Source organism: Equus caballus, chromosome 6, assembly GCF_041296265.1.
Source record: "Equus caballus isolate H_3958 breed thoroughbred chromosome 6, TB-T2T, whole genome shotgun sequence".
Lineage (NCBI taxonomy): Eukaryota > Metazoa > Chordata > Mammalia > Perissodactyla > Equidae > Equus > Equus caballus.
This window is the reverse complement of record NC_091689.1, coordinates 27,044,326-27,071,334: the sequence shown is the minus strand read 5'-3', so window position 1 is coordinate 27,071,334 and position 27,009 is coordinate 27,044,326. Positions and strand designations below refer to the sequence as shown.

General features: G+C 53.8%; 1 protein-coding gene across 1 annotated transcript; it reads right to left on the bottom strand.

Annotated features, from left to right (window-relative positions):
• ATG4B (autophagy related 4B cysteine peptidase) lies at positions 1–26,844 on the bottom strand. Its single transcript, XM_023642801.2, has 13 exons — positions 26,469–26,844; positions 18,821–18,922; positions 18,610–18,681; positions 16,590–16,688; positions 16,088–16,189; positions 15,350–15,422; positions 12,519–12,598; positions 6,974–7,167; positions 6,270–6,348; positions 5,788–5,933; positions 4,121–4,177; positions 3,497–3,590; positions 1–1,698 (listed from the first exon to the last, which is right to left on the bottom strand). Exons 1-13 carry the CDS (start codon positions 26,842–26,844, stop codon positions 1,625–1,627), a joined length of 1,548 nt encoding a protein of 515 aa, XP_023498569.1. The 3' UTR covers positions 1–1,624.
• Positions 26,845–27,009: the final 165 nt, after the last annotated feature.

Genomic DNA, 27,009 nt, shown 5'->3' with positions numbered 1-27,009 from the left:
TTAGTTTTCTATTGAAACTGTTATTATTTGCCATTAAGAATTGCAAACTATACTACTAGGAATGAACAACATTCTCTTCAGTAAGCCTTTTTCCAAACACACAAGACAAAGCTCCCCTTTGGTCCAGTTCTCTCCCATTTCGACCATCGCACCCACAGCAGGAGCTGCAGCGGGACCCGCCTGGCCCCAGCCGGCGGCAGCATGTTGTTAATCCAGAGAGACGCAGCACTGAAGGAATGGAGGAATGGAAAGCGTCCTGACCCTCCTCCTCCCGACCCCATGGCTACCTACAGGATGACGGAGGAGGAGGGAGGGAGGGAGGGAAAGGGACAAAAAGAAAAAAGGGAAATAACTTATGTCGGCAACACATGGGGCGGGGTGTCCTCTGCTACCTCAGCGGGCGGGGGGGACACGCACGAGTGCCGCCACCTGGGGAGGAGGGCCTGCCCGAGCTCCCACCCGCCTTGTTGATGCTTCTGGTGGGACGAAAGCCGCTCTTCCAGGACAGCCGGCAAGCCCTCGGGGCGGTGCCCTCCAGGGGACGGCAGGGTTAAAGGCGCGGTGCTGACAGCCGGTGCTCAGAAGGGTCTGGCTGCATCTCCAGCTGGTGCCATGAGCGGTGGGGTGCTGATCTTGCACCACAAAGCTGAGGGTTGTACCCTCCAGCCCCAAACCTGTCTGAAGCCTCGGTGACCTTGAGGGCAGTTCTGAGGACAAGCGGATGGAGGAAGGCTCCAGGTGGCAGTGTGCCATGGACCCCCGGCCTCCACCAGCCCAGCTCGCCGTGCCCCCCACGCTTTGCCAGCGGCCCGAGGGGCACAGGCCAGGGCGGCTCCTCCCAGCCTCCAACCACCCTCCACCCTGGAAAGCTGGTGCGTTGAGCAAGCAGCAGCACGCAGGCGAGTCACAAGGCCAGAGCCCACACAGAAACTGAGACGCACAGCTCGGGCTCCACCTGCAGCTCCAGAGAGCGGGCGTGTCTGTCCTGGCCATCTTTGATTTCCACCACGCCCCATCCCTTTGCTGTTCTCCTCAAAGCAAGAGAAACCTTGCCCTAATTCTTTCACCCCGATCTCCCCCTGAGGTAGCCCTTGATAAACCACACCTGGCAGAGGGCAGGCGGCCCCGTCCGCGGGCATCACTCCTCTCACGCCCGCCGCCCGCAGGTCTTCCGAGAGTGACTTGGGACACGCCCAACAGAAATTCATGTCTGTGTCTAGTAACTTCAAACAGGACTTTAATCCCAAAGCAAACCCAGAACTCAGAGCCCAGGAGGAAGCAGGACAGAGGCGACGCACTAACGCAGGGCTGGCAGTGTCGCAGGGAGCGCTCTCGAAGGGTGAAGGCTCTGCTCTCAGAAGCTCTGAGCTGGCTGTGCTGGGCTTCCTGCGGGCGGCTCCTCGCTCCCGTCTTGTAGCCCTGATGAGCCGAGCGTTCTGGGCTGAGCAGTCCCGCGCCTCGCGGTAAGGCCTCCAGGACAGTGCAGTCCTCCTCTGTCCGTGTGCAGAGCAGGGCAGGCTGGATGGATGAAATGCCGCGGCGCCGGGCAACCGGAGGCGTGGCGGGGCTTTTGAAGGCACCCCCAGCAAGGGCCAGTGGAGACCGTCCCCTGACTCCGGGATTTTCAAAGCGACAGGATTTCAAAGTCTTCATCTTCTGAGTCAAAGAATCTTTCCAGTCGCTCTACATCAGAGGAATCTAAAAGAAACAGGATAAAATCTCATCAGACACGTGGCGTGGTTTATTCTGGGCTGCGGGGATGAAGAGACACCGCCTACCACACCCTGCACCTGGGTCCTCCTGCCCTGGAGCTGGTCCTGCCCCTGGGCCAGACAGGCGAGTGTGCTCACTCAGGGGCAGCCTTGGTGTGGCGGGAGGCGCGCAGACTCCAAGACTGCCCAACTGAGGCCTCCAGCCTCCCAGGCGGAGGGGTCTGGGCAGGACAGGAGGAGGGTCCAGCCCTGTGATCATGGGGTCAAAAGCCTTGATTGGTGAGGGGGTGGGAGGGCAGGAAAGAGAAGCCCAGATGCTCGTTTGAAAAGAGGAGAAGGGACAGACACACCTCTCAACAAAGCACAGAGAGAAGTGACGGCGCCAAGAGGACAAGGGCCTCCTGTCCCAAGAGGGCATGCCCCACTCCATACCACCTGGGGACTGACGGGGCATCTGTCCTGACTTTCCAATGCTGGCATTCCAACCTTTTTATGGTTTCTATCAGGCAGCAGGCTCTGTCATTGCCCTCCTCGGTGATCTTCACTGACACGGGGTGGCAGGCTCCGTCATCGCCCTCCTCGGTGATCTTCACCGACACGGGGTGGCAGGCTCCGTCATCGCCCTCCTCGGTGATCTTCATGGACATGAGGCAGCGGGCTCCGTCATCGCCCTCCTCGGTGATCTTCACTGACACGGGGTGGCAGGCTCTGTCATCGCCCTCCTCGGTGATCTTCATGGACATAAGGCAGCGGGCTCCGTCATCGCCCTCCTCGGTGATCTTCACTGACACGGGGTGGCAGGCTCCGTCATCGCCCTCCTTGGTGATCTTCACCGACACGGGGCGGCAGGCTCCCTCATCCTCCTCCTCAGGGTTCTTCAGAGAGAAATGAGACAGAAGGCTCCATCATCGTCCTCCTCAGTGATCTTCACAGAGATATGGGGTAGCAGGCTCCATCGTTGTCCTCCTCATGGTGATCTTTACAGTGACACAGATGGAGGCATGAACTGGACATGCTCATGGCCTCACTGCTGAGTCCCTGATTTTTTTTTTTTTTAAAGATTTTATTTTTCCTTTTTCTCCCCAAAGCTCCCTGGTACATAGTTGAGGAATTTTAGTTGTGGGTCCCTCTAGTTGTGGCATGTGGGATGCCGCCTCAGGATGGCTTGATGAGAGGTGCCACATCCGTGCCCAGGATTCAAACCGGCGAAAACTTGGGCTGCCAAAGCGGAGCACGTGAACCCAACCACTCGGCCACAGGGCTGGCCCGAGTCCCTGTTTTCTATGTGCCACAAGCTCAATTCACTTCGGGAGAGTTGAGCGCTTGCACGAGGGAGGCCCCAGGCCCAGAGCCAGTGAGTAGTAGGAAATGGAGGCCACCTATGGCCACGGTCTTCCAGACGAGGGCTGACTGCCATATGCACTGTGCAGACAGCACTGCCGCATCATAGAAAGTCTAGCGTGTTCTGGCTCCTACAGAAGCCTGGGGACCATGTGAGGAGCACCCCCAGCTCCATGCACATGGGGTGAGGAAGAAGGGAACAGACTGCATGCTGAGCTCAGCATGAGGGGAGGGGGCACTCAGCAGCATCCCTGGTCCCACACACACCACCTCCAGTGACCGCCTCTGGGCTGCACCCGATCTTACAGGTGAAAGCAATTGGAACAGGACTGGGGGGGAAGCAAAAGGGGGGCACAGAAGCATCACACAGACCACACCCCGAGCAGTTCAATAGGGGACACACTGCCTATTGTGTGTCATGGTCCTGCGGCCTCTGGACTCACCTAAGGACAGGTTCAGGACATCGGGGCAGGCCAGGTGGGAAGGCTGCTGCTCCACCAGCTCAAACATGGGCAGGGCACCTCCAAGCAGCGACAGCTGTGAGCAAGACACAGCTGTTAGACATGACCCATCACGGGGTACAGCCCTAGTGCACCCCTGCACTACCCCCCGCCCCCCGCCCACAAGACCACCACTGCGAGCAGAGGGAAACGCTGATGAGAAAGCAGAGGCAGCCTCCACATAAAGGCTCTTAACCCCAAGCTAAGGCAGGAACCCAACCCGGGGCTGCCCCATGGCAACCGCGTGCAGTCAGCTCTGTCCATCATGTGGAGGAAGCATGTGCTAGGCTGACGAGCACCCTTCGGGGGCCAACTCCACTCCCTACCACCCAATCCACACGAGATGGATGAGCCAGAAATTCCACTCTAAGGTTCACATGCAATGCCTGTCCCCGTGCTCACTAATCACCATCAGAACGATGCCAGACCAACAGCCAAACAAGGGCCATGGGACACTCGACAGCCGTGCACTGAGCGCTGGTGGAGGGCGAGCGTGGGAGGCAGGACCCCACGACACGGTGAGGCCAGCCTCCAGCCCCTGCCCCTGCAGACGGGGCTGATACCCACCATTGTGACTTGCTGGCACCAGTCGTTAAAGTCGTCCTCAGTCTTACAGAAAAACCCCTGAAACGAAGACAGAGGTAAGCAGGAAGCGGCGTAAGAGCACACCCAGGCCGCACCTGGACGCGCTGTGTGTGCGTAGAGAGCTGAAGAGGCCAGTTTCCAGTCCCAGCGCCCCTCCAGGGCTGGCCTCTGCCATCATCACACGTCCGACCGCCCTCACTGCTCCGGCCTCTACCGGTCTCTGCGGGCTCTGTCCATGGCTCGCCCCTTCGCCCTCTGCCCTGACTGACCCTGGTCACGTAGGTCACGTGCATTTTTAAGGCTGGGAATAAGGTAGGTTATAACTACGCGTCGGGGCAGAGCAGAGATCTGTTTTCTCCCTGTGATCCTGGGGCGGGGCCCGCTGGGTCTGAGACCCGGCCTTGACCCGCCTGTCTCCTGAGCAGCTCAGCAGCAAGGGCACCAGGGCCCACAGCACCCGGCACAACTCGAAAAGCGGGCCACCTACCGAGAAGCATCTAGTTGTGGGGAGCAGTGGGGACACCTGTGCTTAGCCCCGCAGTACACAAAGCTCAACGAGTTCTAACACTGGTGGGACTAGACGCCACCAGGAACAGAAACGGACACGGAAGGAAAACAGCAGCAGGAGACGGGGGGAGAGGCTTGGACGGGCGCTGTCTCCCACTCTGAAGAGTCTACGGGTCAGGGCTCTTGTGCAAGGACACACGGGACGTTCTGCCGGAAAATGAAAGGCACGTTTCTCCCGAGGAGCCAGCGTGCACTCCTCCTCCAGGCGAGGGCGGAGTCATTCCTCCGTGTCCCCGACCCCAGACAGGCACGCTCCTTGCTGCTAGTCTCCACGTGTCCACCACCTTCGTCCATGGTGCTGGCTTCCTAGTGTGACCTTATTTTCACGAGTATCAACCACCGTAAGTTACCGAGATGTACTTTCTGTAATAAGCGTTATGTCATTTCAGTTAGACAAGTCGGTTCCTATGAGAGTGGAGCCTCTGAGCTCCAGCCCACCGTCCGAGGGCCCTCCTTGGGGCCACCAAACCCAGGGTGTGACACGAGACCCATGACAGTGCAAGCAGGAGACAGCCAGTTGCAGGACCAGGTCTGCCTCCAGGAGTCCATGACTCAGTTAATTACTCCCGGAGGGATGGAATTATTTCTAGGAATTTTTGGCCTCTTTCTCTATCAAATACATTTTTAGAACAAGCAGGTTTCCATAAATCACAACAAAAACTCCAGCCTTGTAACCAAAAGACAGCGAGGAAGCTCATTCTTAGGGACCATCTCACAGATACGTTGTCAAAAAACCCTTCCAAGAGGTGGTGCAGAGCAGTGAGCAAACTGCCATCATGTTTAAAGGAGGGGCCCCTCGTTCACACCGCTGCTCACGCGCGTGTGCTCTCACACCCACTCACGGCCCGGCCCACACCAACGCTGTGTGGCTGCACAAGGCGGACAGCACAGGGGGCTGAGCAGCTAATGGACGTTGCTAACTCTTTTGTCCTCTGAACACTAATCCATGTGAACCTAATGCTTATTCCAAAATACTGAAAAGATTACAAAGGTCTGAATGCTTTCCTTCTCTGTAAGAGTAGCACTGGCACAGAAGGACACCTGCCCACAAGCTCACTCGGTTGGAGGACTGGGGGACCCACCACAGCAATGGACGGGTCGAGCTCCCCGATGCTCATCCTGCTTGGAGGGTGCTGGCAGTGGAAGCTCTCGTCCGGGATAAAGCAGCTGTCGGTGAACTCCACCGCTGGCTGCGTTGTGTGGGGGTCCAGGTAGATGAGCTCCTCACCTGGGTGAGATGACAGGGAAGTCCCATTTCAGACCCACCACACCGAAATCCCCTTGACTGGATGCGCCAGGTTGGGAGAGACAGCGGGTAGAAACAGGTTGGAAACCAGGCTCTCAGGAAGGGAGGTGGCACGGAAGGCCAGGCACAGGCCAGGCAGGGTCATGGCAACCCCTCATGGAGCACGCTGCTTTTCAATTGGCAGGCCTGGGTCAAGCCCACGCCTCTAGTGTGAGGGGAAGTGGAGGCAGGCGGAGTTCGGGGGGGGATGCCCTAAAGACCATCCCCTCTTCCTTGGCTTCTGGCCAACTGGGACGTCACTGCAGACCAACCACTCACCAACGTAGCCGATGAAGTAGTGGGCACTGTTGGGCTTCCCTCCAATCACCCCCAGGGACTGCGGCATCATGAAGCAGCGCTGCAGGAGAGAGGGGAAAGAGCGGCTGCTGAGCACACTGTGGGCCTGCTGCCCACGTGCGAGGAAGAGGCCCACGCCTCTGGGCAGGGACAGGCGTGGACATCTGAGTGCAGCAGGCGGGCGGGAAGCGGAACACCCCCAACTCCACGGGGGACTCTGAGTGACATGAGAAGACATGGTCCCAAAGAGCTCAGTCAGGAAGGAGGACAAGAAACACACGCTGTGGCTCAGGAGCACAGAACCTGCTATCACACTCAGGAAAGCTCCCTGTAGGAGGCGTGCCCGAGGAAGGCGGAAGTGGGGGGCGCTGGGAGGAGGTGTGGACAGGGGCTCACCTGGCCCACACACAGGATAGACAGGTACACAGGGCAGAAGAAATGGAGACAGGAGGTCAGTGGGACCACCGAGTCAGCAGGAGGAGAAGAGACCACAAGGGACAGTGGGAGGGAAGAGGGAGCTCACAGGAGTGCAGGGACCAGCAGGAGGGGTGACTGGAACATTCCAGGTCCAGACCAGGAGTCCACAGGGTGGACAGAGGTCAGGAGGAAAGGGGCAAGGTGGTGACAAGTGAAGGGTTTCAGTCCCCCTACTGGTCAGCGAGAGGCTGGCCCCGCCACAGACCCACCTTCAGCGTCTCCACGTAGGCCTCGTTGATGTCCGTGAGCCCCAAGCGCAGGGGGATGAGAAGCACCAGTGGTCTCCACGGTGCTGGCCTGTTGGTGACCTCGGCTCCAGCAGGGAACCCGTTACAGTGCCGGTCGGAATCTGCAGGAAACGCGGCAGCCCCCGCACACGGAAGGCTGCTCCTGCACAACCTTCCTGAGAGAGGGAGACGTGCTTTTATGGGCTGAAGAGGGGTAGGCAGAAGTTCACCCAAAAGAAACACGTACCTGATTATTCTGTAATAGGAAAAGAGTTTAACAAAGCCAAGTGCTTGGGAAATAAAGTATAAGACAAATCCTGCCACCCACAGAGAAACAAGAATCAGACATTTTCTATGCATGTTCAATTTGAAATTTTTCTTTTTTTAAGGAAGATTGGCCTTGAGCTAACGTCTGCAGCCAATCCTCCTGTTTTTGCTGAGGAAGACTGGCCCTGAGCTAACATCCGTGCCCATCTTCCTCTACTTTATATGTGGAACACCTACCACAGCATGGCCTGCCAAGCGGTGCCATGTCTGCACCTGGGATCCGAACCAGCAAACCCCAGGCCACTGAAGCAGAACGTGCGCACTTAACCGCTGTGCCACGGGGCTGGCCCCTCAATTTGAAATTTTTACTGTGAAATACACACAAAACACCTTCAAGAGCAATAACAAAACAAGCACGCAGTCACCAGTCAGCCAGAGGCAGCACTGACCAGGCCCCCAGAATTCCTGCGGCCCCTCAGCAAAGGAGAGCAACAAGGAATCACTTTTCTCCTTCCTTTTAAATGTTTAGGCAACTTATTTGTCCCCTCTACACGCACTGGGTAACCCTTCAACAAACACGTTAGCCAGGGGGTTTAGCAGCTGCTTCCAGGGCTGAGGCAGGGAAAGCGCAAGGTGAGCCTGACTCTACTTAATGCCAGAAAGGAGTGCTGGAACAACAACAAAGACAACAGGAACACGTCAAAAGACAGGGCCAGCCTGAAGGGGTGCCCACCGGCCAAATCTGGGAGAGGAAGGACCGCAAATGGATAACACTTTAAAAAAGAACCCACCAATCCACTGACTCTAAACTTTCCCAAAGTAAATAAGGAGAGGGAAGGAGGAAGAGGGCTCTTGTAGAGAAGAACACCAAGTGATAAATACAAAGGCGTGAATGCATTAGAGAAACCACCATTTCAGACCCCTACTAATAAACAGAAACCCTCAATGCGCACCAGTATCATCCTCAGCTCTTTCACCAACCACAGGGAAACAGAGGCCCCGCCCTACCCAGGTGACCTAGGAAGCACTACTGACAAAAGGGTACCTCCTGGGGCCGGGCCGGTGGCGCAGCCATTAAGTGCTCACCAGTTTGTATCCCAGATGCGGACATGGCATTGCTTGGCAAGCCATGCTGTGGCAGGCGTCCCACACATAAAGTAGAGGAAGATGGGCATGGATGTTAGCTCAGGGCCAGGCTTCCTCAGCAAAAAGAGGAGGATTGGCAGCAGACGTTAGCTCAGGGTAATCTTCCTCGCGATGCTTTGAGGACAACAGAGCCCCTGAATAGTGCTCTTGGTCAAAATGTTTAATCCAAATTGAATAGCGAGGAAACAAACAGATGGAGCGTAGGACATCCTACCAGCCCAGCATAGGTCCTTCAAAAATGCCAGTGCCATGAAAAAACAGGAAACAAAGGGAGAACTTTGTGGATGAAAGACTGAAAAGGCATGGTAATGATACGTAGCGCTGACTCCTTGAGCAGGTCGTCACTAGGACACAAGTGACTGTCTCTTCTGAGGCCTGTGACACGGCGGTGGAGCAGTAAGAAAGCAAATGTGCCGGAATCCCTACCCCTGGTGAACCCAGGTGGGGCTCACGGCTGTGGTCCACCTCAGGACTGAAGTTCTCAAAACATACAGCTGGAAAAAGAATTAGTGAAGGGGCTATTTTCACTTCTTTTTATCTCTGGCTGCTTAATCTTCCCTTGACGTTGGACTTACAGTAAGAAATGCTCGTTTGGTCTTCGTCCCACTCCCAGCACAGAGTTCCCAAAACCCTTGGAATTTCCTAAGTGTTCAGAGCCAAGATGATGTCTTTTGTAATGTTAATGAGGTGACTTTTGGACCACTCCTAAGGATGGGGGCTGCACGCCAGGAGAACTCACATTTTCCTTGCTGATTAGACCCTCACCAGCAGTACAGACCCCCTCGTGTCTGAGTAACACCAGACACCAAGGATCGGCTGCAGAAATGCTGGAAGCAGCATCTGCCTGTCACTGCTGCCCTTGCGGGACTTGCCGAGTCTGTGTGTGGCCTGCTACATCAAAACGTCCCGATGGTAAGAAAGAATGGGTTTCCTTTTGTCCCAGGCACCTATTTGCACTTTTCCGATGCTCCTTTGACATTTTTAACATATTTCAATTCTGTTTTTCTACCTATGACAATTAAACAATATCTATGCCCTCCCCATCCCTCGTGGCCGCAGGCCTTCCTCTCAGTTCTGAACGTCTTCCAGCGGTGCTGCTGTGGCAGGAAGACGAGATGGCAGGGCCGGCTTGGATCGCCTTTCTTCTCAAGTGGCTCATTATTATTACTACTATTTGGATGCTTATAAAAGTTCCTCTTTACTTTTAAGGTTTGGAGATGTCACCAGGAACCAGTATATTAACACATTCTTGATAAAAGAATCTGGAAGCCTTTAGCTCTGAAGACTCCACTCTTCCTCCAGCCCACGGCCGTTTTCTCCTGTTCCTTGCCTGTCCACCCATCCCCACCTCTGGACATTCGAATTCACACAATCACCTCGACTTCCTCGCAGATGTCTCTTTCTGCCATCAGGATCTCTGCCTCCACACTCTTCTTCTCTGATTAACTTGTATTCAGTGTTCATTCATCAGTGCCATTTGTACTCACTACCAGATCATCTTTCTCAATCTGCAATTTCTCCCCGAATTCAGGGACTTCTGCCTACTGTGCTCACGCAGTTCTACATCTATCAACATTCAACTCCGACAGAGCCTGCTCTGGACATCCTGCTGGCCCTCAGAGAACGGATGCTGGGTGGGTGGACAGGGACATCCCAAGGAGCAAGGCCCGCTCTCACGCAGCACATTGTCCGTGCAACCTGAGAGGGAGTGTTGTAAACCCAGCTTTTACCGGGGAGGGGCTCGGGCGGGGTTTCCAACACCAGCAGTCTCTCCCTATCTGACCACCCACAAGCAGCTGAGAAGGGCCCTTGGTTGGCCAGGCATTGCTTCTCCACCTTTTGCTTTGCTGAATCCGAGATTTCTCTCCCAGGCCTGGTACCTCGGGCGACTTCGAGTAGTGGCCTGGAAAAGCAGCTGGTCTGTCTTCACTGAAGCCCTCGGTGCCTCTCTCCTGAGGCTTTTGAAGCCGAAAGCAATTAGTACAGGCCACTCAGAATTACCTCCATCTCTCCTGAACATCACCACACCCTCTGCAGGCACTGTTTTCAGCCCCAGTGCCCTTGTTGGTTGTGCTCTGATGCTATTCTTCCTGAATTGGGGCATGAGACGTCCTCTACCTGTCCCTGTGCTGAGCACCTATCAATTCTGACTCAGGGGAGGGGAGGATGTCAGTGAGACAGGGCCCTGATCACAGCCAGGCAGCCACACACCTCCTACTCAGGAGCCTACAAGTACAACTCAGGCCCCTCCCGAGAACCAGACCCACATCCTCCTCGGACAAGCCTCAGGTGCACATCTCATCACAGTTCCAGAAGTGCTGCTACAGACAACTCTTGAGACCCCAGAAGAGGCGTCACAATCGAGTCACTTCCAGGGCCCCCACCAGCACCATACCCCTCAGAGGGACGGAGGTTCTAGAAAGCAGCTTGTCCTTTGCTCCTTCCTAGCCACCCTAGTGGCAACCAGCACCTCTAGTCTGAAGCCAGGGGTTGGACAAACGCCTGCACTAGACCTTGAGGTGGGTAAAGGATGATGGGGCAAGCAGTTTCCCCAACAATGAGGGGAGGAAAGAAATCAAGATAAAATGGAATATTGCGCAGCCAGGTGATAAGACACTTACAACATTTTCATGACAAGAGAGAATGCTCATGATACTCCGAGTCTGCTTTTTTTGAAAAACAAAAATAACACTGGAAGGAAGTACGTCCAAATGTCAGTATGAGCTATCTCCAAGTGGTAAAATCAAGCAGCTTTTCCCCTTCTTTGTACATTTCCTACATTTCCAATGTTTTACAAAAATTTCAGGAAACAGACTGTAGGGAAACGGCAGGAAGCAATATACATCTTTCTGTTACAGTAGCAAGTTTACCAACTCTTCAGGGAGGGGCATTACTAGCAGACGGGGGCTCGGGCAGAGCGTGCAGAGCTACAGGAACCAGTGCTGCCCTTCCCGTAGAGGTCCCACCCCCGGCCCCCCCACACCCCGTGGACAGTGTCCCAAGGTGAAGAACAGGAATGGCAAGGAAGCAGCACCCCTGGAAGCCGACACGCACGCCCTCGGCAATGCTCCACGTGTGCAAGGCCCACTTCTAAGCGTCCACGTCAACCTGCAAATCTGCATGCTTAGAAATTATGTCGCTCCAAGTGCACTTTCTTACGAAAGGTGAGATTCAAGGCAACAGCTTACATATGGAACTGCAGTAATACTGGGGTCAAGGCAGCTTTGGCAAATTCTTTGGGCAAAAGGTGCTGCTGAGCAAAGAATTTAATAAGGCATTAAACAGGGTTTTGTCAGCTTAACTACAAATAAACTGTAAAGCAAGAATTCCACACTCATTGGAGGCTATTTGCCAAACCGAGCCCTCATCTTCCTCCCGCACTTAAACTTTACCATGCCTGGATGCCTTTGGGTTCCCAGTGGATCCTTCCAGAAAGAGGAAGAGAGCTATGCTCCTGCCTCCTTTACACCTTGGCTTGAGATGGTATAGTTAAGAAGTGGTTCTTGGGGCCGGCCCAGTGGCATGGCAGTTAGTTAAGTGTGCACGTTCCGCTTCAGCAGCACGGGGTTCGCCGGTTAGGAGCCTAGGTGCACACATGGCACCACTTGGCACGCCATGCTGGGGTAGGCATCCCACACATAAAGTAGAGGAAGATGGGCACGGATGTTAGCTCAGGGCCAGTCTTCCTCAGCAAAAAGAAGAGGATTGGCAGCAGATGTTAGCTCAGGGCTACTGTTCCTCAAAAAAAAAAAAAAAAAGAAGAAATGGTTCTTGTGTTTGTATTGCATTAATGCACATAAAGGGACTGAACCAAAAAACCTCCACAAATACCACTAAACCCAGTACTCTTTCACAAATTATTTGTAATAGACACAAAAACAACAAGAGTACTAAGTAACTGAGCTCTAGGGAGCATCGAGGCCCTTCCCCTTCGCCTATCTATACTGTGAAGAATGAGAGGGCCCCTGGCCTCTGTACAGAGTCCGACCTGCTCCAAGGGACTCCCAGTCACGACCCTCCTGTGGAGGCCCCTCTGTGGGCCAGACAGGAAAGCGTGCTCAGCAGCTGCTCCCGGGTGCCGTCGGCCACGCCTCCTGCCTTCTCTCTCACTTACTGATGTCCTCCATCACCACCGTGTTGTCCATCGCTATGTGGACGGCCAAGGCGCTCCATGTGTCAAAGACAGCGAGTTTCCTAACAGAAAGGGGAGGACACGCCAATAAACCTTCACAATTCAGACATTTCACCTCCACAGGGCAACCGAGGGGAACAGCTGCTGTCACCGAGCTCCAGCCGTTTCTCGGCTGAGAAAGCCCGAGGCCCAGAGACGCCCAGCACCTAGGCTGAGCTGTTTCTCCTCACCTGGAGCTCAGTGCTCCTTTCATCACCCGAGCTGCCATTTGGGGAGAGAGTCTCCACACAGGAGCCTCTCGGGCGTCACTCTCTGATCTAGCTGCACACAGGGGCGGGAACTAGAACGTGAGCCAGGGTCTCAGACGCTGCATGCTGTGCCAACTCTGAGGCAGGCCAGCCCCACCTTCTTCCCCCAGAACCGCCCCACAACAAGTGCCGAAATGACAACCAGTCTGAGTTCTCACAGGGAACCTACGGCTGAACAATGTAAACGACAGTGACGAGGAACCGTGGTCAAAGAATTCAGGTTCTGAAAAGACGAGCAGACTCTGCCATCGAAAGCATAACAGGAGGCCATGTGAGCTACTCCTGGGTGCCATGGAGGTGGGCTCGCAAGACCTAGATGAAAACGAGGGGCTCCCGGGGAGAGGGAGGACCTGGTGTGTCTGGGACACACAGGTGGAGGGCGGGGTGTTGGGAAGACCACAGAGAGCCCCTCCCAGTGGGAAGGCCCGAGCAGATGCCAGGACATCATGCACAAGGCGCCACCAGCCACCTCCTCCAACTCCCTCCTGAGCTCGTGCTCGCTGAGGACCCAGTGCTGATGACACACCGACACACGAGAGACAAAGCAGGCCCTTGAGAAGCCGACAGTCAGCGGGGGAGGCAGACAAGACAGAGTAACCACGTCAGGTAGTAGGTGCCAAGGACAACAACAAAGCAGGGGGTGGGGAGGGGTGGACTGCAGGTGCAGGAAGGCCTGATGTCAAGGGGCGTCTGGGTAGAGGCATGGGGAGCAACCCAGGCAGATGCCAGAAGAAGAGGTTCTGGGCGAAGGGCAGAGCATGTGCAAAGGCCCTGAAGTGGGTGTGTCTGGAGCACAAGTGCACTGTGCCAGGAGTGAATGCAGGGTAGAGCCCGCCTGGCCTGGGCCTGCAGCTTTCCCTGGAGTCAGCTGGGAAGCCCCAGGACAGTTGTGAGTGAGGAGGGATGGATGGCTGACTTATTTTATGAAGATGACTTCTGCTACTACGTCAAAAGAGATTCTAGGATGGCAAAGAGAAGGAAGACCAACGAGGAGGCAAGAGACAGGGCTTGGACCAGGGTGGGGACAGTGAGGCAAGGAACCCTGGTCAGAGCTTGGACATATTTGGATGGGGTGTGTTAAAGGAAAGAAGGGTCTACCATCATCTGTTTTTGGCCTGAGCTCCTGGAAGGATGGTGCTGCCATTCACTGTCAGAGAAGCAGGTGGGGCGGGGAAAGGCGCGAGCTTTGGGTTTTGACTGTTAGGTTGACATGCCCTGTGGACATCCAAAGGGCATTGCGGAGAAAGCATCTGGACGTGAGTCTGGAGTGTGGGGACAAGTCAGCCCTGGGGATGTGACTGGGAGCTGTGTGTGCAGACAACAGCTAAAGCCAGGCGATGACAGAGAGAAGAGAAGCAGCTAAAGGCCCAAGCTAAGCCCTGCAGTGCTCATGGGTGGGGTAGGAGGGGCCAGCAATGGAGGCAGAGGTGGCCAGAGGGACAGGAGAAGGACCAGAGAGCGTGGCTGAGTGGCCCAGGGTTTCCAAAAAGAGAAGGCAAGCACCTGCACCATGGGCTGCTTGCTGGAGAGCTGAGTAAGTTGGGGACTACAACTTGGCCCTCAGACATGAAGACAGATTGATGGTGACCTCCACAGGGCTGCTTCAGGACAGCCGTGGGGAGGAAGGCATCAGTGAGTGGTGCAAGACAGGCAGAGCACACACAGACCACACAAACTGACCATGCAGACCACACACACAGACCACTCAGAGACCACACAGGCAGACCACGTACGCAGACTACACACAGACCATGCAGGCAGACCACACTTCCAAGGCACGCGGGCTGGGCCCAGGACTCTAAAGGGCACGTGGCAGCAGCTGGGTAAGGAGACAGGAAGACTGGGCATGCCTGGGGCTTGGCTAGGAGTTGGACATGGAAGAAAAGGAAGCATCCTGGAGGACCGTGAGGAACCTGACAACAGCAGCTGGGTGGAGACGGCAGCCATTCATCGTGGGGAGGAGGAGCGGGCTAGGGGACGAGGGAAGAGAAGGACGGACTCAGAAACGCCGAGCGTGGGTGCCTGTGGGGGACTGCCGTGGGGACAGGGAGCAGGCAGCAGACACACGAGGCAGGATGCTGAGGGGAAGCCTTCACTGGAGACAGAGGTTTCAAGCCAGGGAGATTAGTCAGAACAGACGTGGAGGCCGAGTGCCTGTGAGGAGGGCCGTCTGCCCCCAACACACCGTTGTCACTCCAGCCCAGTCTCTACTTCCCAGACTGTCAGAAACCACTGTAATGGATGGATCCACACCATAGACAAAGAACAAAGGCCCAATCCAATGGGCATGATCCAGATGAAGGAATTCATTTTATCACAAAACATAAATTCTGATACACAAGACCACTTGGCATGGTCACCTCTAAGGACCCTTCTGAGGGCCCTGAAAGAAAGAGTAAGAGACCCCTCATTTCCTTTAGCCACGAAGACTCAGAAGGGTTTGAACACCCAAGGTATGTTCATGCTGCCCCCAAAGAAACAAGAGAGATGAGGCTTGGTACATACTTGAGAACCTGGGCGACGGTGTTGGGCCCGTACCACTGGCCAATAGACTTGCCCTCGCCAACTCCCATTTGTGCTGCAGGAAACAAATCTGATTAATGACACACATGCCCCCCGACCCTCCCAACAGCCCTCCCCCTGCCTCTTAGAAGAGGCTGGTCCTGGTGGCATGTGGCATTGGGAACACTTTACAGGAAGCCTGGACAGGCATGCCCCACTCTGCCTCTGGCATGAACTCCTGACAGACACCAAGATGCTTCCTCCAAAAGGGACAGGTGCCAACTCAAGATCTGTCCTTCACTACGAGCCAAGATTCCAGTCCTTCAATAAGGAGCAGGATTGAGGAAATGAAATGACTCGGGTCAATTCAGAGTTATACTCTTCCTTCTACAAAGGAGAACATGATGCTCCAAAGTTGGACTGGCTTAAGACAAAGGAGCATTCAGACTCACTGATGGGGCAGAAGGAGGAAGGGACCTTTGAGATCACGGAGTCTGATTTTCACAGACGCTGGGACGAGCACCATACCACTGCAGGCCACGAAGTCAGCAAGGGCAGGCAAGGCCTCAGGTCCGTGCTAGCCTGGACCAACCCCAGCAGCCCACGGTGGTTACAGGCCAGAGCGACCTACAGCCTCACACCTCACAGGCCACAATACCAGAAAAGCTCTCAGAGGAACTCAACAACGTGCTACCAGTCATTCCGAACACCCAGGAGTAGGCACACTCTGCCATCTCCCACCTATCTGGTGAATGGAGTAGTAACTGTCCTTTCTGTCGATGAACGCATTGAGGACATTGAAGTAGCTGTCCGGCTGCCTCTTCCGCTGTGTCCACCTCCAATCTATTGAAGACAGGTGCAGCAGTTCAGTTTTACCAAAATAGGAGAAAGAAACCTTCACCTTTACAAAACACTCGACACAGATGGCATCCAAACTTTTTGAACCTTTCTAAAGTAAAAAGCCAAATTCCCCACAGTTTCAAATATACATATCCCAACTCATCAAAACAACCCCATACAGAAACCAGAAGGTGGTTTCAGTGTTTTAAAGATAATTTCTAAAAGACAAACATTTATCAGTATTCTGTAAAGTCACTTTTTTTTAATCAATGAAAACCACTGGGTTGTTACTCAGGAAACCCTGAATCCTAATCTGTCTTGTACAGGGATTTGCTTTACACAACCCAACCCCACAGTCCTCTCTGCTTCCTAAGAACATCATGGTCCCAGCACCGCGACTCACCTCGGCCTAAGTGCCGGCACACCAGGGCTTGGGCAAAGATCATCTGTCCACAGCGCAGCATGCAGCCCCAGCCCGTGTCCGAGGTGGGGCCGGTTCCCCCTGTCAAGGTGACAAAGAGAGAGGGACTCACCAACAGACCCAGAGTCCACTGCAGGAGGCCGTGGTCCTAACATGCTCCAGCCAGCTCCACACCACAGGCGTCAGCTCCATCTTGGGTGACACACACCATTTAGGACCTGGTCCTGCCAAGGCTGCATTTGCTGGGAAATGAACTGTTCTGATTAAAAAAACCCTCAAAATGGGCAAAATATGTAAACAGGGAAGTCACAGGGAAGTAAGAATGTCCGGAAAACATAAGACACTAAGCCTCACGAGTGACCCAGGAAACGCGAGGTCAGATAAGGAGAACCACTTTGCAACCAGCAGAAAGGCAAACCTTCAGTGGCTGGGAGTGTGGGAAGGGGCCTCGCGTGCAGTACATGCAGAAACGTAATTCAGGGGAGGGCCAGCAACAACCCTCAGCACTTAAGCACACACGCCTTGGGCTCGTTCACGTCCACTTGCCAGGGCACAGAAGGATTCTGACACTGAGCACTCTGGTACCGCATACATTGTGAGAGGCCCTAACATGACAGGAAATGCCCTGACATCCTAACAGTCAGCAGGGAGAGGGGGAGAGATTCAGGGGTCAGACCACATGGGTTGCAGTCCAGCTGGCCCCACTCTTTACCCACAGCATCACCTTGGAGCCTTTGGCAGCCCCTCCCCAGGATATGGGTGGACAAAGCCAAGCTCTTGGGACAGTGATGGGATCAGAGAAGGTGCCTATCTGAGGTACTCTGCACAGAGCCTGGCACAGAAACCACCACCAACGGTACCTGCCATTATCTTCCCCCACCTCCCACACAAACAAGTCATCTCTGAGGGGCCAGGCAAGGAAAGAGATGCTGCTGGCCTGCGGAACCGAGGTGGTCCACCTTCTTAATGGCTTTGGCAAACGACACAGGCTCCTCTAGCCGGTCCTCCTTCTGTGCGTTCAGACACCTGACCTCTGACCTGGAGGACAGCAGTGTCCCTCCCAGCACCACAGAGCACCCCTCAACTGCATCCAGGGCCGAGTAGAGCAGCCTCAGAGCAGACATGAAAGAAGACCTTGTGGGGTGAATGACCATTCCCAGGACACGTCTGACCAACACATCATGAACTGTTAACTGTGGTGACACCAGGCTCATGTCCCTATGTTTCGGTGTTCCCGAAAGTCAAGCATTGTGGCTCTTTTACGCCCACCTCACTTCTGGAGAACAGATGAAACCACACTGAGGAAAGGGGCCAAACTGAGACCAGCCACCGAGGAGGTGCAGCCTCCTGGTCTCGAACCTCTGGTCTTGGGTTCTCTGACTGGCACGGCCAGGGCAGGAGCTGGTCCCCATCCTCTGTCCATCTCCAGGGGCACAACAATGAAGAACCACTTTTAATGGAATGTATTTTAGTGTTACATGAAAATATGTCACAAACACCCTGCTCTATAGCTCTCCCCACAACTAAGTGTGGAACATACTGGAAAAGATGACGAATACAGAACGATGGCTTCCAAACATCCTGGACCTACAGTAAGAAACACACTGTAACCCATGACCCAGGACAGCATATAAACAAACTAAAGCCTCTTGCAGCATCACGCGGCCTTACTACACACAGTAACTCACTATCTCACATTCCATTCTGTTCCACATTTTTAAACACTAGTTGTGACTCATTATCCTGATTTTAGCCTCTGGTAGTATATTGTGACACACACTTGGAAAACCACCGCCCTCAGGAGAATCGAGAGCCCTGGATTTGGAATCTGGCTCTGCCATGAACAGGGGCAAGAGTGCAGCCAGCTTACTTCGCTAGGGCTGCTGCAAGGATCACAGCTAAGTGACAGGGATCTGGCATACTGAAGTCAACGCTGTAAACCGAAGTTTCCCTCCTTCTAAACCGTGTATATTTCGTTATGTTGTGACAATGGAGTACTTACCAATGGCAGGGAAGTTCTTCCTGTATGTAAACCAAAGTCTCGACGCCACATCAGACAAGATCTCGTCCTTTTCTAGGATTGGTTAAAAGAAGAAAAGACGCATACACTCAGCCTTCAGTTTGGAGGTCAAGTGTTACAGAAAGTTATCACCACAAAATGCTTTCTGCAGACTGAGCGCTAAGAGCCCAGCAGGCTCCAACACGGCTGATACCTGTGAAAATGCTGTATTTTCTACCCAGTATCCAAACAGGCTCTGAGGTCTCTGGGAAATCTTCAAACTCAGCAAATCGGAGAGTGTCGTAGGTCAGAGTAGCTGTTGAAGCCAAAGACACGCATTGGTCAAAATTTCGTAATCCCATGGAATACTAGCAGAGATCACGCACAGCGTTTCCGCACACAGACCCCCCCTGGAGCTCCACATCTCAGAGCCTCCCTACCCCAGCACCTCAGCAGAACCGCCCCACAACCACCGCTGACAAAGCAAGCACCTCCCATCCGACTTCCCAGCCTCTCAGATTCCAAGCCAGAGTCCATGTCTGGCAGACAGGACTGCGAGACAAAGCAAAAAAAAAAAAAAAAACCAGCAACTTGATTTAAGCACTTAACTGTTTTAGATGCAAAATGTTTAAAACCTAAAGGACAAAACCAAAATAAACTGGACCCTTTATCTTTGTATGCAAGGGAGGCCAGAGACTAAACAGACGGTAGAGAAAGCTTTTGTGGCCAAAGACTACAAAAATATAAAAAATCATCCACAGCCTCACACCCAGCAATGAATCTCCTTCCAGAGGTCTCTATGCAGAGATCCATAAGTGAAACCTCACTGCACCTGTAGTTTCCTCAGCTTTAGCCTTCTCAACAATGAAACGGTCATTCTACACACAGAGTTCCACCAGGGGTCACTCCACACGGACACTGAGCTCCACCAGGGGTCACTCCACACGGACACCGAGCTCCATCAAATGTCTCAAGGTTTCACAGCGTTCTGCTGGACGTGTGTCCACACCATAACTCACTCAAGCGCCCCGCCAGGGTGCGCCTAACGTTTCCCGCATGAGCACCCTGCAGTCACCCCTGGGGAAGGCGGGGGCAGAGCGCTGGCTCTGGTGCCTGGTGGTCAGAGTTTAAGTCTCAGCTCAGGCGCTCACAGGTTGTAGGTTCCTGGGGCTGTTACGTACCCTCTCAGTGTGGAAACTCCCTGACCCATAAAATGGGGAAAAATAACAGGATGCCCTTGCAGCACGGCTGTGAAATGTGCATGAAACCATTCCCATGAGGCACTCAGAGGCTGGCAGACAGAAGGGCTTCAAGGTCAGCTGGTGTCATCAACATCAAGGACAAAGAACCGCAGGCTCAAAGGCAAGCCATGTTATTACCGCAAAAGGCTTAATTGGATGTGCAGCTAATTCCCAGTCACAGGACTGGGAAAGCACGCTCACTGAACTAACAAATCCGCAGCAACAGAAGGCCCTGGATTCACTACTTAAGGAAGTCACAGGCTGCTAGGAACCCGGATGCAGCTCTGCCTTCCTTCTTTTCACCTGAAACCCAACAGGGTCAGAGCAGTCCTGTGCTTCCAGAGCCAGCTCTGCTGCCCAGAGTGCCTAGGCATGACAGCAGGCCCAGGGGGCCTCGGTCCCCAGGCCTCATCAAGGGGCTCTGCTCTGATGGCACTCACTTGTCCAAGCTTCCACACACGCTGTCAACCAAGCTGCTTTGTGATCGAGAATAAATAGTTCAAAGTCCAAGTTTATTTTTCCCTTTTTGTTTTATATAAGATTACTTGTTTCTGCACATGATTATAAAAACCAAGTTGAGGGGGCTGGCCCCATGGCTGAGTGGTTAAGGTCGCGCACTCCATTTCAGCAGCCCAGGGTTTCGCCAGCTCTAATCCTGGGCGCGGACATGGCACCGCTCACCAGGCCGTGCTAAGGCAGTGTCCCACATGTCACAACTGGAAGGACCCACAACTAAAAATACATAACTATGTACCAGGGGACTTGGGGGAGAAAAAGGAAAAATAAAATCTTTTAAAAAAACCCCAAAAAACAAGTTGGGATGAATGAAAGTTCTATCTTTTCAAGGAGCTGAAAGGTCGTAGTGTCTCTGCTAACCTCTTGAAAGCAACCTCCATATCTTCAGGAACACTGCCTTCTTCGAGCTCTAGGCTTTTACCAATATGCAGACTCAAATCCACCCAGTTCACTCTCAAGGAAAAAGGACGCAGACAACACCTGTCTAATTTGAACTGACAACACCGCAGGGCCGTCCTTCTCATCCTGCTGGGATGAGATGTTTCTACTGATGTTTGCGACCTGCCAAGGCAGCAGCTTTGAACTAAAGACGTACGCATTTTCCAAAACATGTACTAGAGAGCTCAGAGCGCGTTGGGCGAGGGCCTCTTCTGTGGACTGTGTCAGAGGATGTGGCACATGTCAAGGGCAGCGACACTGTATCAGTGAGTCTGCAGGATCGGTCTGGACATCGAGACACTCCTAAGATAGCCAGCTCCCATACTGAGAAAATCATGATAATGAAGGAGACAAGTAGATAAGGAAGAAAAGGAAAAAAAGCTCATGCTCAAAGGAGAGTGACAAAGGCTGGGGCAGCTTTGAAATTGAGGGGTTTTCATCACTCGAGTGGTAAAATGCAAAGCAGGCGTATTTCTTCAGTTTACTAGCAAACTTTATAGGCAACGAAGCCAACTTCAGAGAGAAGGCAGTAAGAGCTGTTCTGCCAGTCTCAGCCGCCTGACCCATCACGTGACCCTCACGTTGGGAACCTTTCTGTGCCTCAGTTTTCTCACTGGTAAAATGAGACCAGTTGTGTTTTCCTCAAGGCTCGTGTGAGGAAGAAACAAGTCAATAAACCCGTACTGGGTGGCGATCGTAAGCACGTTTCTGGGTTGGCCCTCTGGGAGTCACTGAAATGGGTGACACAAAGACGACAGTGTAGAAGGAGACATTCTCCACGTTCTGTAACCAAACTGAGGTGCAGCCCCTCACACAATAAAAACAGGAAGTTGACCCAACATGAGTTACTTCACTAAACCTGAGTCTTAGTTTAGAGTCTCTAGTTGAAACAACCAAGGTCTTTCCTCACAAGAGACAGGCCTGCATTTAGAGAGCAGGAGCTAGCCATGCACACCCCTTCCCAGGCAGGTTCAGTGGCCTTAGGCGTTTTCCCTGGAAAGTGAGCACAGAGTCCAGGGAGCAGCAGCAATTCCGAGCAGAGGAGCAGGTGCAGGACTGGTCATCCCTGTGCAGCCAGCACCCAGGCTTGACTGGCCGTCAGTGGCTCCACACTGTCCCTCCTGTCCTTCCCAAAGCAGGAAATGCCACAGGCCGAGGCACCCTCATGGCTCCCTTGGACAGACGCACTGCGCCCTCAGCACAGGCTGAGGGGCTTGGACCAGACTGCCAAGCTCCCTGACCTTCCAGATCTTTCTTTCTACTGGAGGAAGGAGACATTTTTCTAAATCACACTCCCTTCTAAGGTTCAGCTTTCTAATTCCTATTAAGATGTGTCTTTGGAGACAGAGAGCCCACTCTCCTGCTGAATGACATGTGACAACTTCTCCCAGCCTCAGTCTCGTCACCCATGAAACGGACGGAGCTGTCGCCTCTGCCCAGCAGGGGAGAGCACGGGACAGATGCGAGGCTCCAGCATGGGGTGCAGCACCCAACACTGGTTCTCAGCACTCCCTCCTCCTCTTTTTCATGATTTCAGCCCTCATTACTTACAAGATGAAACCCCCCGCCAAAGAAAACACCACTTTTATTATCAATATTAATTTAGCCAAATTTGTATTAATACTGCTGTAGAACAGAAAACATTATAGGACGCCAGTTCAAAGAACATTTCAATAGAAAAACTAATACTTTTCTAGTTTAAAACTAAAATTCAGGGGCTGGCCTGATGGCATAGTCGTTAAGTTCACACACTCTGTTCGGTGGCCTGGGGTTTGCAGGTTCAGATCCTGGGCGCAGACCTACAAACTGCTCATCAAGCCATGCTGTGGTTGTGCCCCACATACAAAACAAAGGAAGATTAGCACAGATGTTAGCTCAGGGCCGGTCTTACAAACACACACAGCCTAACTAAAATTCACACTCACTAACATTTGCACAGATTGACCAAACCGTTTAGCCCACTCTCCAAGGTTTAGCAACTCTCTGCTCTCAGACTGACCAGGTCCACTGAGGCTTGAGGCCAGCAGCCTCTGCACTGCTCCCAGAGAGGGCTCCCTCATCTTATTCCACTGCCCTCATTGTAATTTCATCATCTTTTCACGTGATATCACATCACTTATGAAGCAGTTCCCATATCTCCTGAGTTCAAAGTAGTCAAACCTCGAAAAGAATGCCAGTCTCCAGACGCCAGGTAATGATTTTAATTTGAACTAAGACAACACGCAGGAGAAGCAAGGTGGACAGGCACCGTCCACTGGAAAAAAAGAGGCCCTTTCAGAAGCCCTTTCCCCACTTGGTCACGTGGGTCCCAGTCACTTAATTTCCCACGTCTTCTTCCGTGGGATGTCCCTGATTACAGTTGGAAGAGAAAGCAGAAATACTATGTAATTCCCTTAGAAAAAAATGTTTTAATATTATTGATTGGATGGACAGAAAAGTCAGGAATTGTGCTCAACGAATGTAACCAACTTCTCTCTACTTACTACCAATCACATGGTAATTCAACCTGGGAGAACCACAAAAAATATGCACCACTAGATTCTTCCAGAGTTTACCGCAATACATCGTGTTTCAGAAATATTTTCCCAAACATTTACATTTTCTGGGAGATTAAATTTTATAAACAAAATCAAAAGAAGGGCTCTCTGCTTCCTTTAGAAAACGTTTATGTTTAAGATTGCAAGTAGCTATTTTATTTAAATCCCAAATTGTTTATATGAAGATGCTGGTGGTTCAGTTCTGAATGGAAAGAAAGAGAAAAGGAAACAAGAAAAAGAAAAGAACCCAGAATGCCGGCCACATCAGAAAACTGGAAACGCTGCTTTAGCGAACACCGGGTCGGACGTCCACATTGGACCCACTGCCCCACAGCGAGCAGCGCTCTCACGCCTTTACACCTCACACTCACACACTGGGTTTGCATCATGCAGTAACCCTAAAACAAGAGCTTACAGTGCAGGAGTACACAAGTTGTTACTCAATTTCTGCTTCTGCGATTACCAACCCCGTGCCAGACATAATGCGAGGCACTGAAGAAGCCGCGTAAGACCTGGCTCTGTCCTCAAGGAATGGACAGTGTGGCTATGTAAGTGCTGGCACATGGCGGTTCCTTAAACCGGGTGCGTGATTTGACAGCACTGAGGGCTCCATGGAGAAGACAGCCAGCCCGTGGTCTGCCTGCCACCTTCCCACCTCCACACGCAGGCAGCCCCGGGCCCCTCCTCCCTGGCCCCTTCTCTTTCCTCCCATTCAAAGCGGCCTCCCGCACACCTCTCTCTAGTCCAGGCCTACTCCCTCAGCTCCAGGCTCAGAGACCCAAAGGCTCCCTGGGCATCACAACATGGATGTCTAACAGGCACCTCACAGTCAACTCGGACAAAACCAAACTCCCAACAGCTCCCCACCAAGCAGGACCGCTCCAAGTCTCCCCGTCTGAATGCCCGAGCTCAGGCCACCACCTCAGCGCTATCTTCAACTCCTCCCTCCCCAGCCCCACTCCTCACCACTCCCAGACTGTGCACACCCCTGCTGTCGCTACGTTCAAACACACCCAGAACTCACCCTCCTCCCCACCCTCACCTAAGCCTCCGAGGCCTCTCTGCTGGCTTACTGCAACAGCCCCCCAACCGGCCTCCTCACTTCTGCCCTTGTCCGTCTGCAGTGCATTCTCAACAGAGCAGCCAGGGCGAGTCTGCTCAACATACATTCAGTTACGTTACTCCTCTTCTCAAAACCTTCCAAAGGGTCACTGTCTCATTCAGAATAAACAGACGCCCAGTCCTCACTAGGATCCAACAAGGCCCACACTCTGCCTTCAGCTCAGGTGGAATTCCGTCATCCCCACCCGCTGTACCCTGGCCACATGGGCCTACCTGCTGCTCCCAGAGCAGGCCACTTGCCCTTCCTCCTGCACTACCTTCAGGCCTTGTTCAAAACTTACCTCTGTGGTGAGACGTCTCCTGGCCACAACTCCAACCCCCTCCTGCTTGGCCCACATCACTCTCCCAAGTGAGACACACCAGTGGTGTCATGTCTACAGTGTCAGCCAGGGCACAGTTGTTGTCTGTTTCGTTCACTTCCCTAGCCCCAGGGTCTAGAACAATGCCCCACACAACACTCGCACTCAATAAGGAACGTAGTTTATTAAATGGATAACCATAAAAACAACCAGGAACTGCCTAACATTTGGGCAAGGAGGGCAGAATCTGTAAGGACTCCAGGGATCTGGGAGGCTGGTCCATTAATCATCCCTAAAAGGACGTACAGCATCATGACAGAAAGAAAACTCCCCAGCACATCCTACAAATATCACATATATTCTTATCAGCATCAACAGAGGCCTTACGCCCATTCTACTCTGAAGCAGCCTTCAGGGTCCCATTAGGGGATGATCACGTGGCTACTCCTGCCTTTAACACGATGGATGACTTTCACATTTAAGGTAACACAACTAACATTAAACTGTGCTCTCCACCTTAACCGAGCCTCTCCTATGAATGGCTGGAGGTATGCAACCAGGAATAACTTGAAAGAAAGCAGATAAGCAAATAATTCTATTCCTTCCCCCACCTGGTGCCCCCAGCAAACAGTGTCTGAGATACTTTTCCTTTTTTAAACAAACTTCACAAAAAAACACACCTGATTAAAATGCTCCTTTGGGAGTCAGGGTTACTGTTTCCTCCAGCCACCTAACACATTTAAATGACAAGACGCCACAAATCGCTGAAATGTTGGCTGTACACGTCTACCTTTATAATTTCCAAACTGAGATTTCAATAAACTTTTGTTGCAGCCGCCAGAAAAAGCAAAGCAAAGCAAAAACAATGCCATCTAGGATGACAGGTGGAATTAAACCAGATAAAAGGCTTCCTTGACAGAGGAGGGGATACTTGAAGGCAAATCACAAGGAATGAAAGAACTAAAACTGCTGTGGGATGAAAAAGAACGCCCGGGTAAAAATGCTTTCAAGGCCACTGGACAAAGATCCAAAATATCTTGCCAGCAAATTAAGGAATTGTCCCCTCTGGAGGAGCAGCATGATAGGACTGGCCAAACACCAACACCGCCCCGCCCCAAACCCACACAGGCTCTGTATTAGGACCCCAAGAAGATAAGACATGATGAGATGCATTCTCTCTCTTCAATCACAGAAAAAGAAGCCTGAATGATCTATCGGTCATGAAATAACAATAAAAAAAAGAAACAGATGCGCGTGCTGTGTGGACTATGTTTCTCGCCTCGGGTATACAATATAACTTCCTAAGAGTTAAAGTCTCCACTTCTTAACTCCCGGCGAGGGAGGCAACGCCGTCTCAAGCACCAGCTCCGCCCGGGCCCCCGGCCCCGCCCGGGCCCCTCCCTCCCCGCAGAACGCCGCGCTGCCCCTTCTCCTCCGGCGGCCTTCAGCCTGTCGCGCGGGCCGCCCGGGCGCCACCGGCGGATAGGAAAAGGCCGAGACCCGCAAACACCGGGCTGTCAGATCCGCACGGCCTCACCCCAGCCGCCGCCCCCGCCCGCTCCGCCCGCGGGCCCCGCTCCCCCCGCGGCCGCCCCGCGCCCAGGTCACGCCAGGCGAGTCCCCGGGCGAGAGACCAGACGAGTCCCGGCGGCCGAGGGGCCAGGCGAGAGCCACCCCCGGGGTGGCCCCCAGCCCGGCCAGGCCCTCACCTGCGTCCATCTTCCCTCTCCGGCCGCCGACTGAGGGAGGCTTCGCTCCGACGTTTCCGCAGCGCGACGCGACGCGACGGGCCGCCGCCGGGGCCAATCCCGGCAGAGCGGGCGCGGGCGGGGCCGGAAGTGCGCGACGGAAGTCCGCCGGCCGCCATCTTGGCGTACGGCGGGGCCCAGCGCGGAGGGCCAGGCTCGCGCGCTCGGCTCCCGGGCGGCCGACGTGGTTCGCTCCGAGGACCGCAGCAGCGACCCATCGGGGCAGCGGAAGCAGGCGTGAGCGGGCAGTGGGGCCCCGGAGCGGGCGCGTCAGCCCGCCGTGCGCCCAGGCCCTCGGCGCGGCCATCTTGCCGTACGTACGGACCCAACGCGCCATGTCGCCGCACGGAGCAGCCGGCCCGAAGCGCCCCCTCCCACCCGCGACGTCGCGAGCCCCGGGCTGCGCCCCGCCGGGTGCTGGGGACCCTGGGCGCGCCGAGGGCCGAGGACCCGGGGCCGGGGGCCGGCCGGGCGGGGGGCGCGCGCCGCCATCTTGCCGTAC

Coding starts and splice junctions, on each gene's coding strand:
- ATG4B (XM_023642801.2), bottom strand. CDS start 26,844: ATGGCGCGTTGGGTCCGTACGTACGGCAAGATGGCCGCGCCGAGGGCC. Junction 18,682..18,820: donor AAAATACAGCATTTTCACAG/GTATCAGCCGTG, acceptor AACCAATCCTAG/AAAAGGACGAGATCTTGTCT. Junction 15,423..16,087: donor CTACTCCATTCACCAGATAG/GTGGGAGATGGC, acceptor TGTTTCCTGCAG/CACAAATGGGAGTTGGCGAG.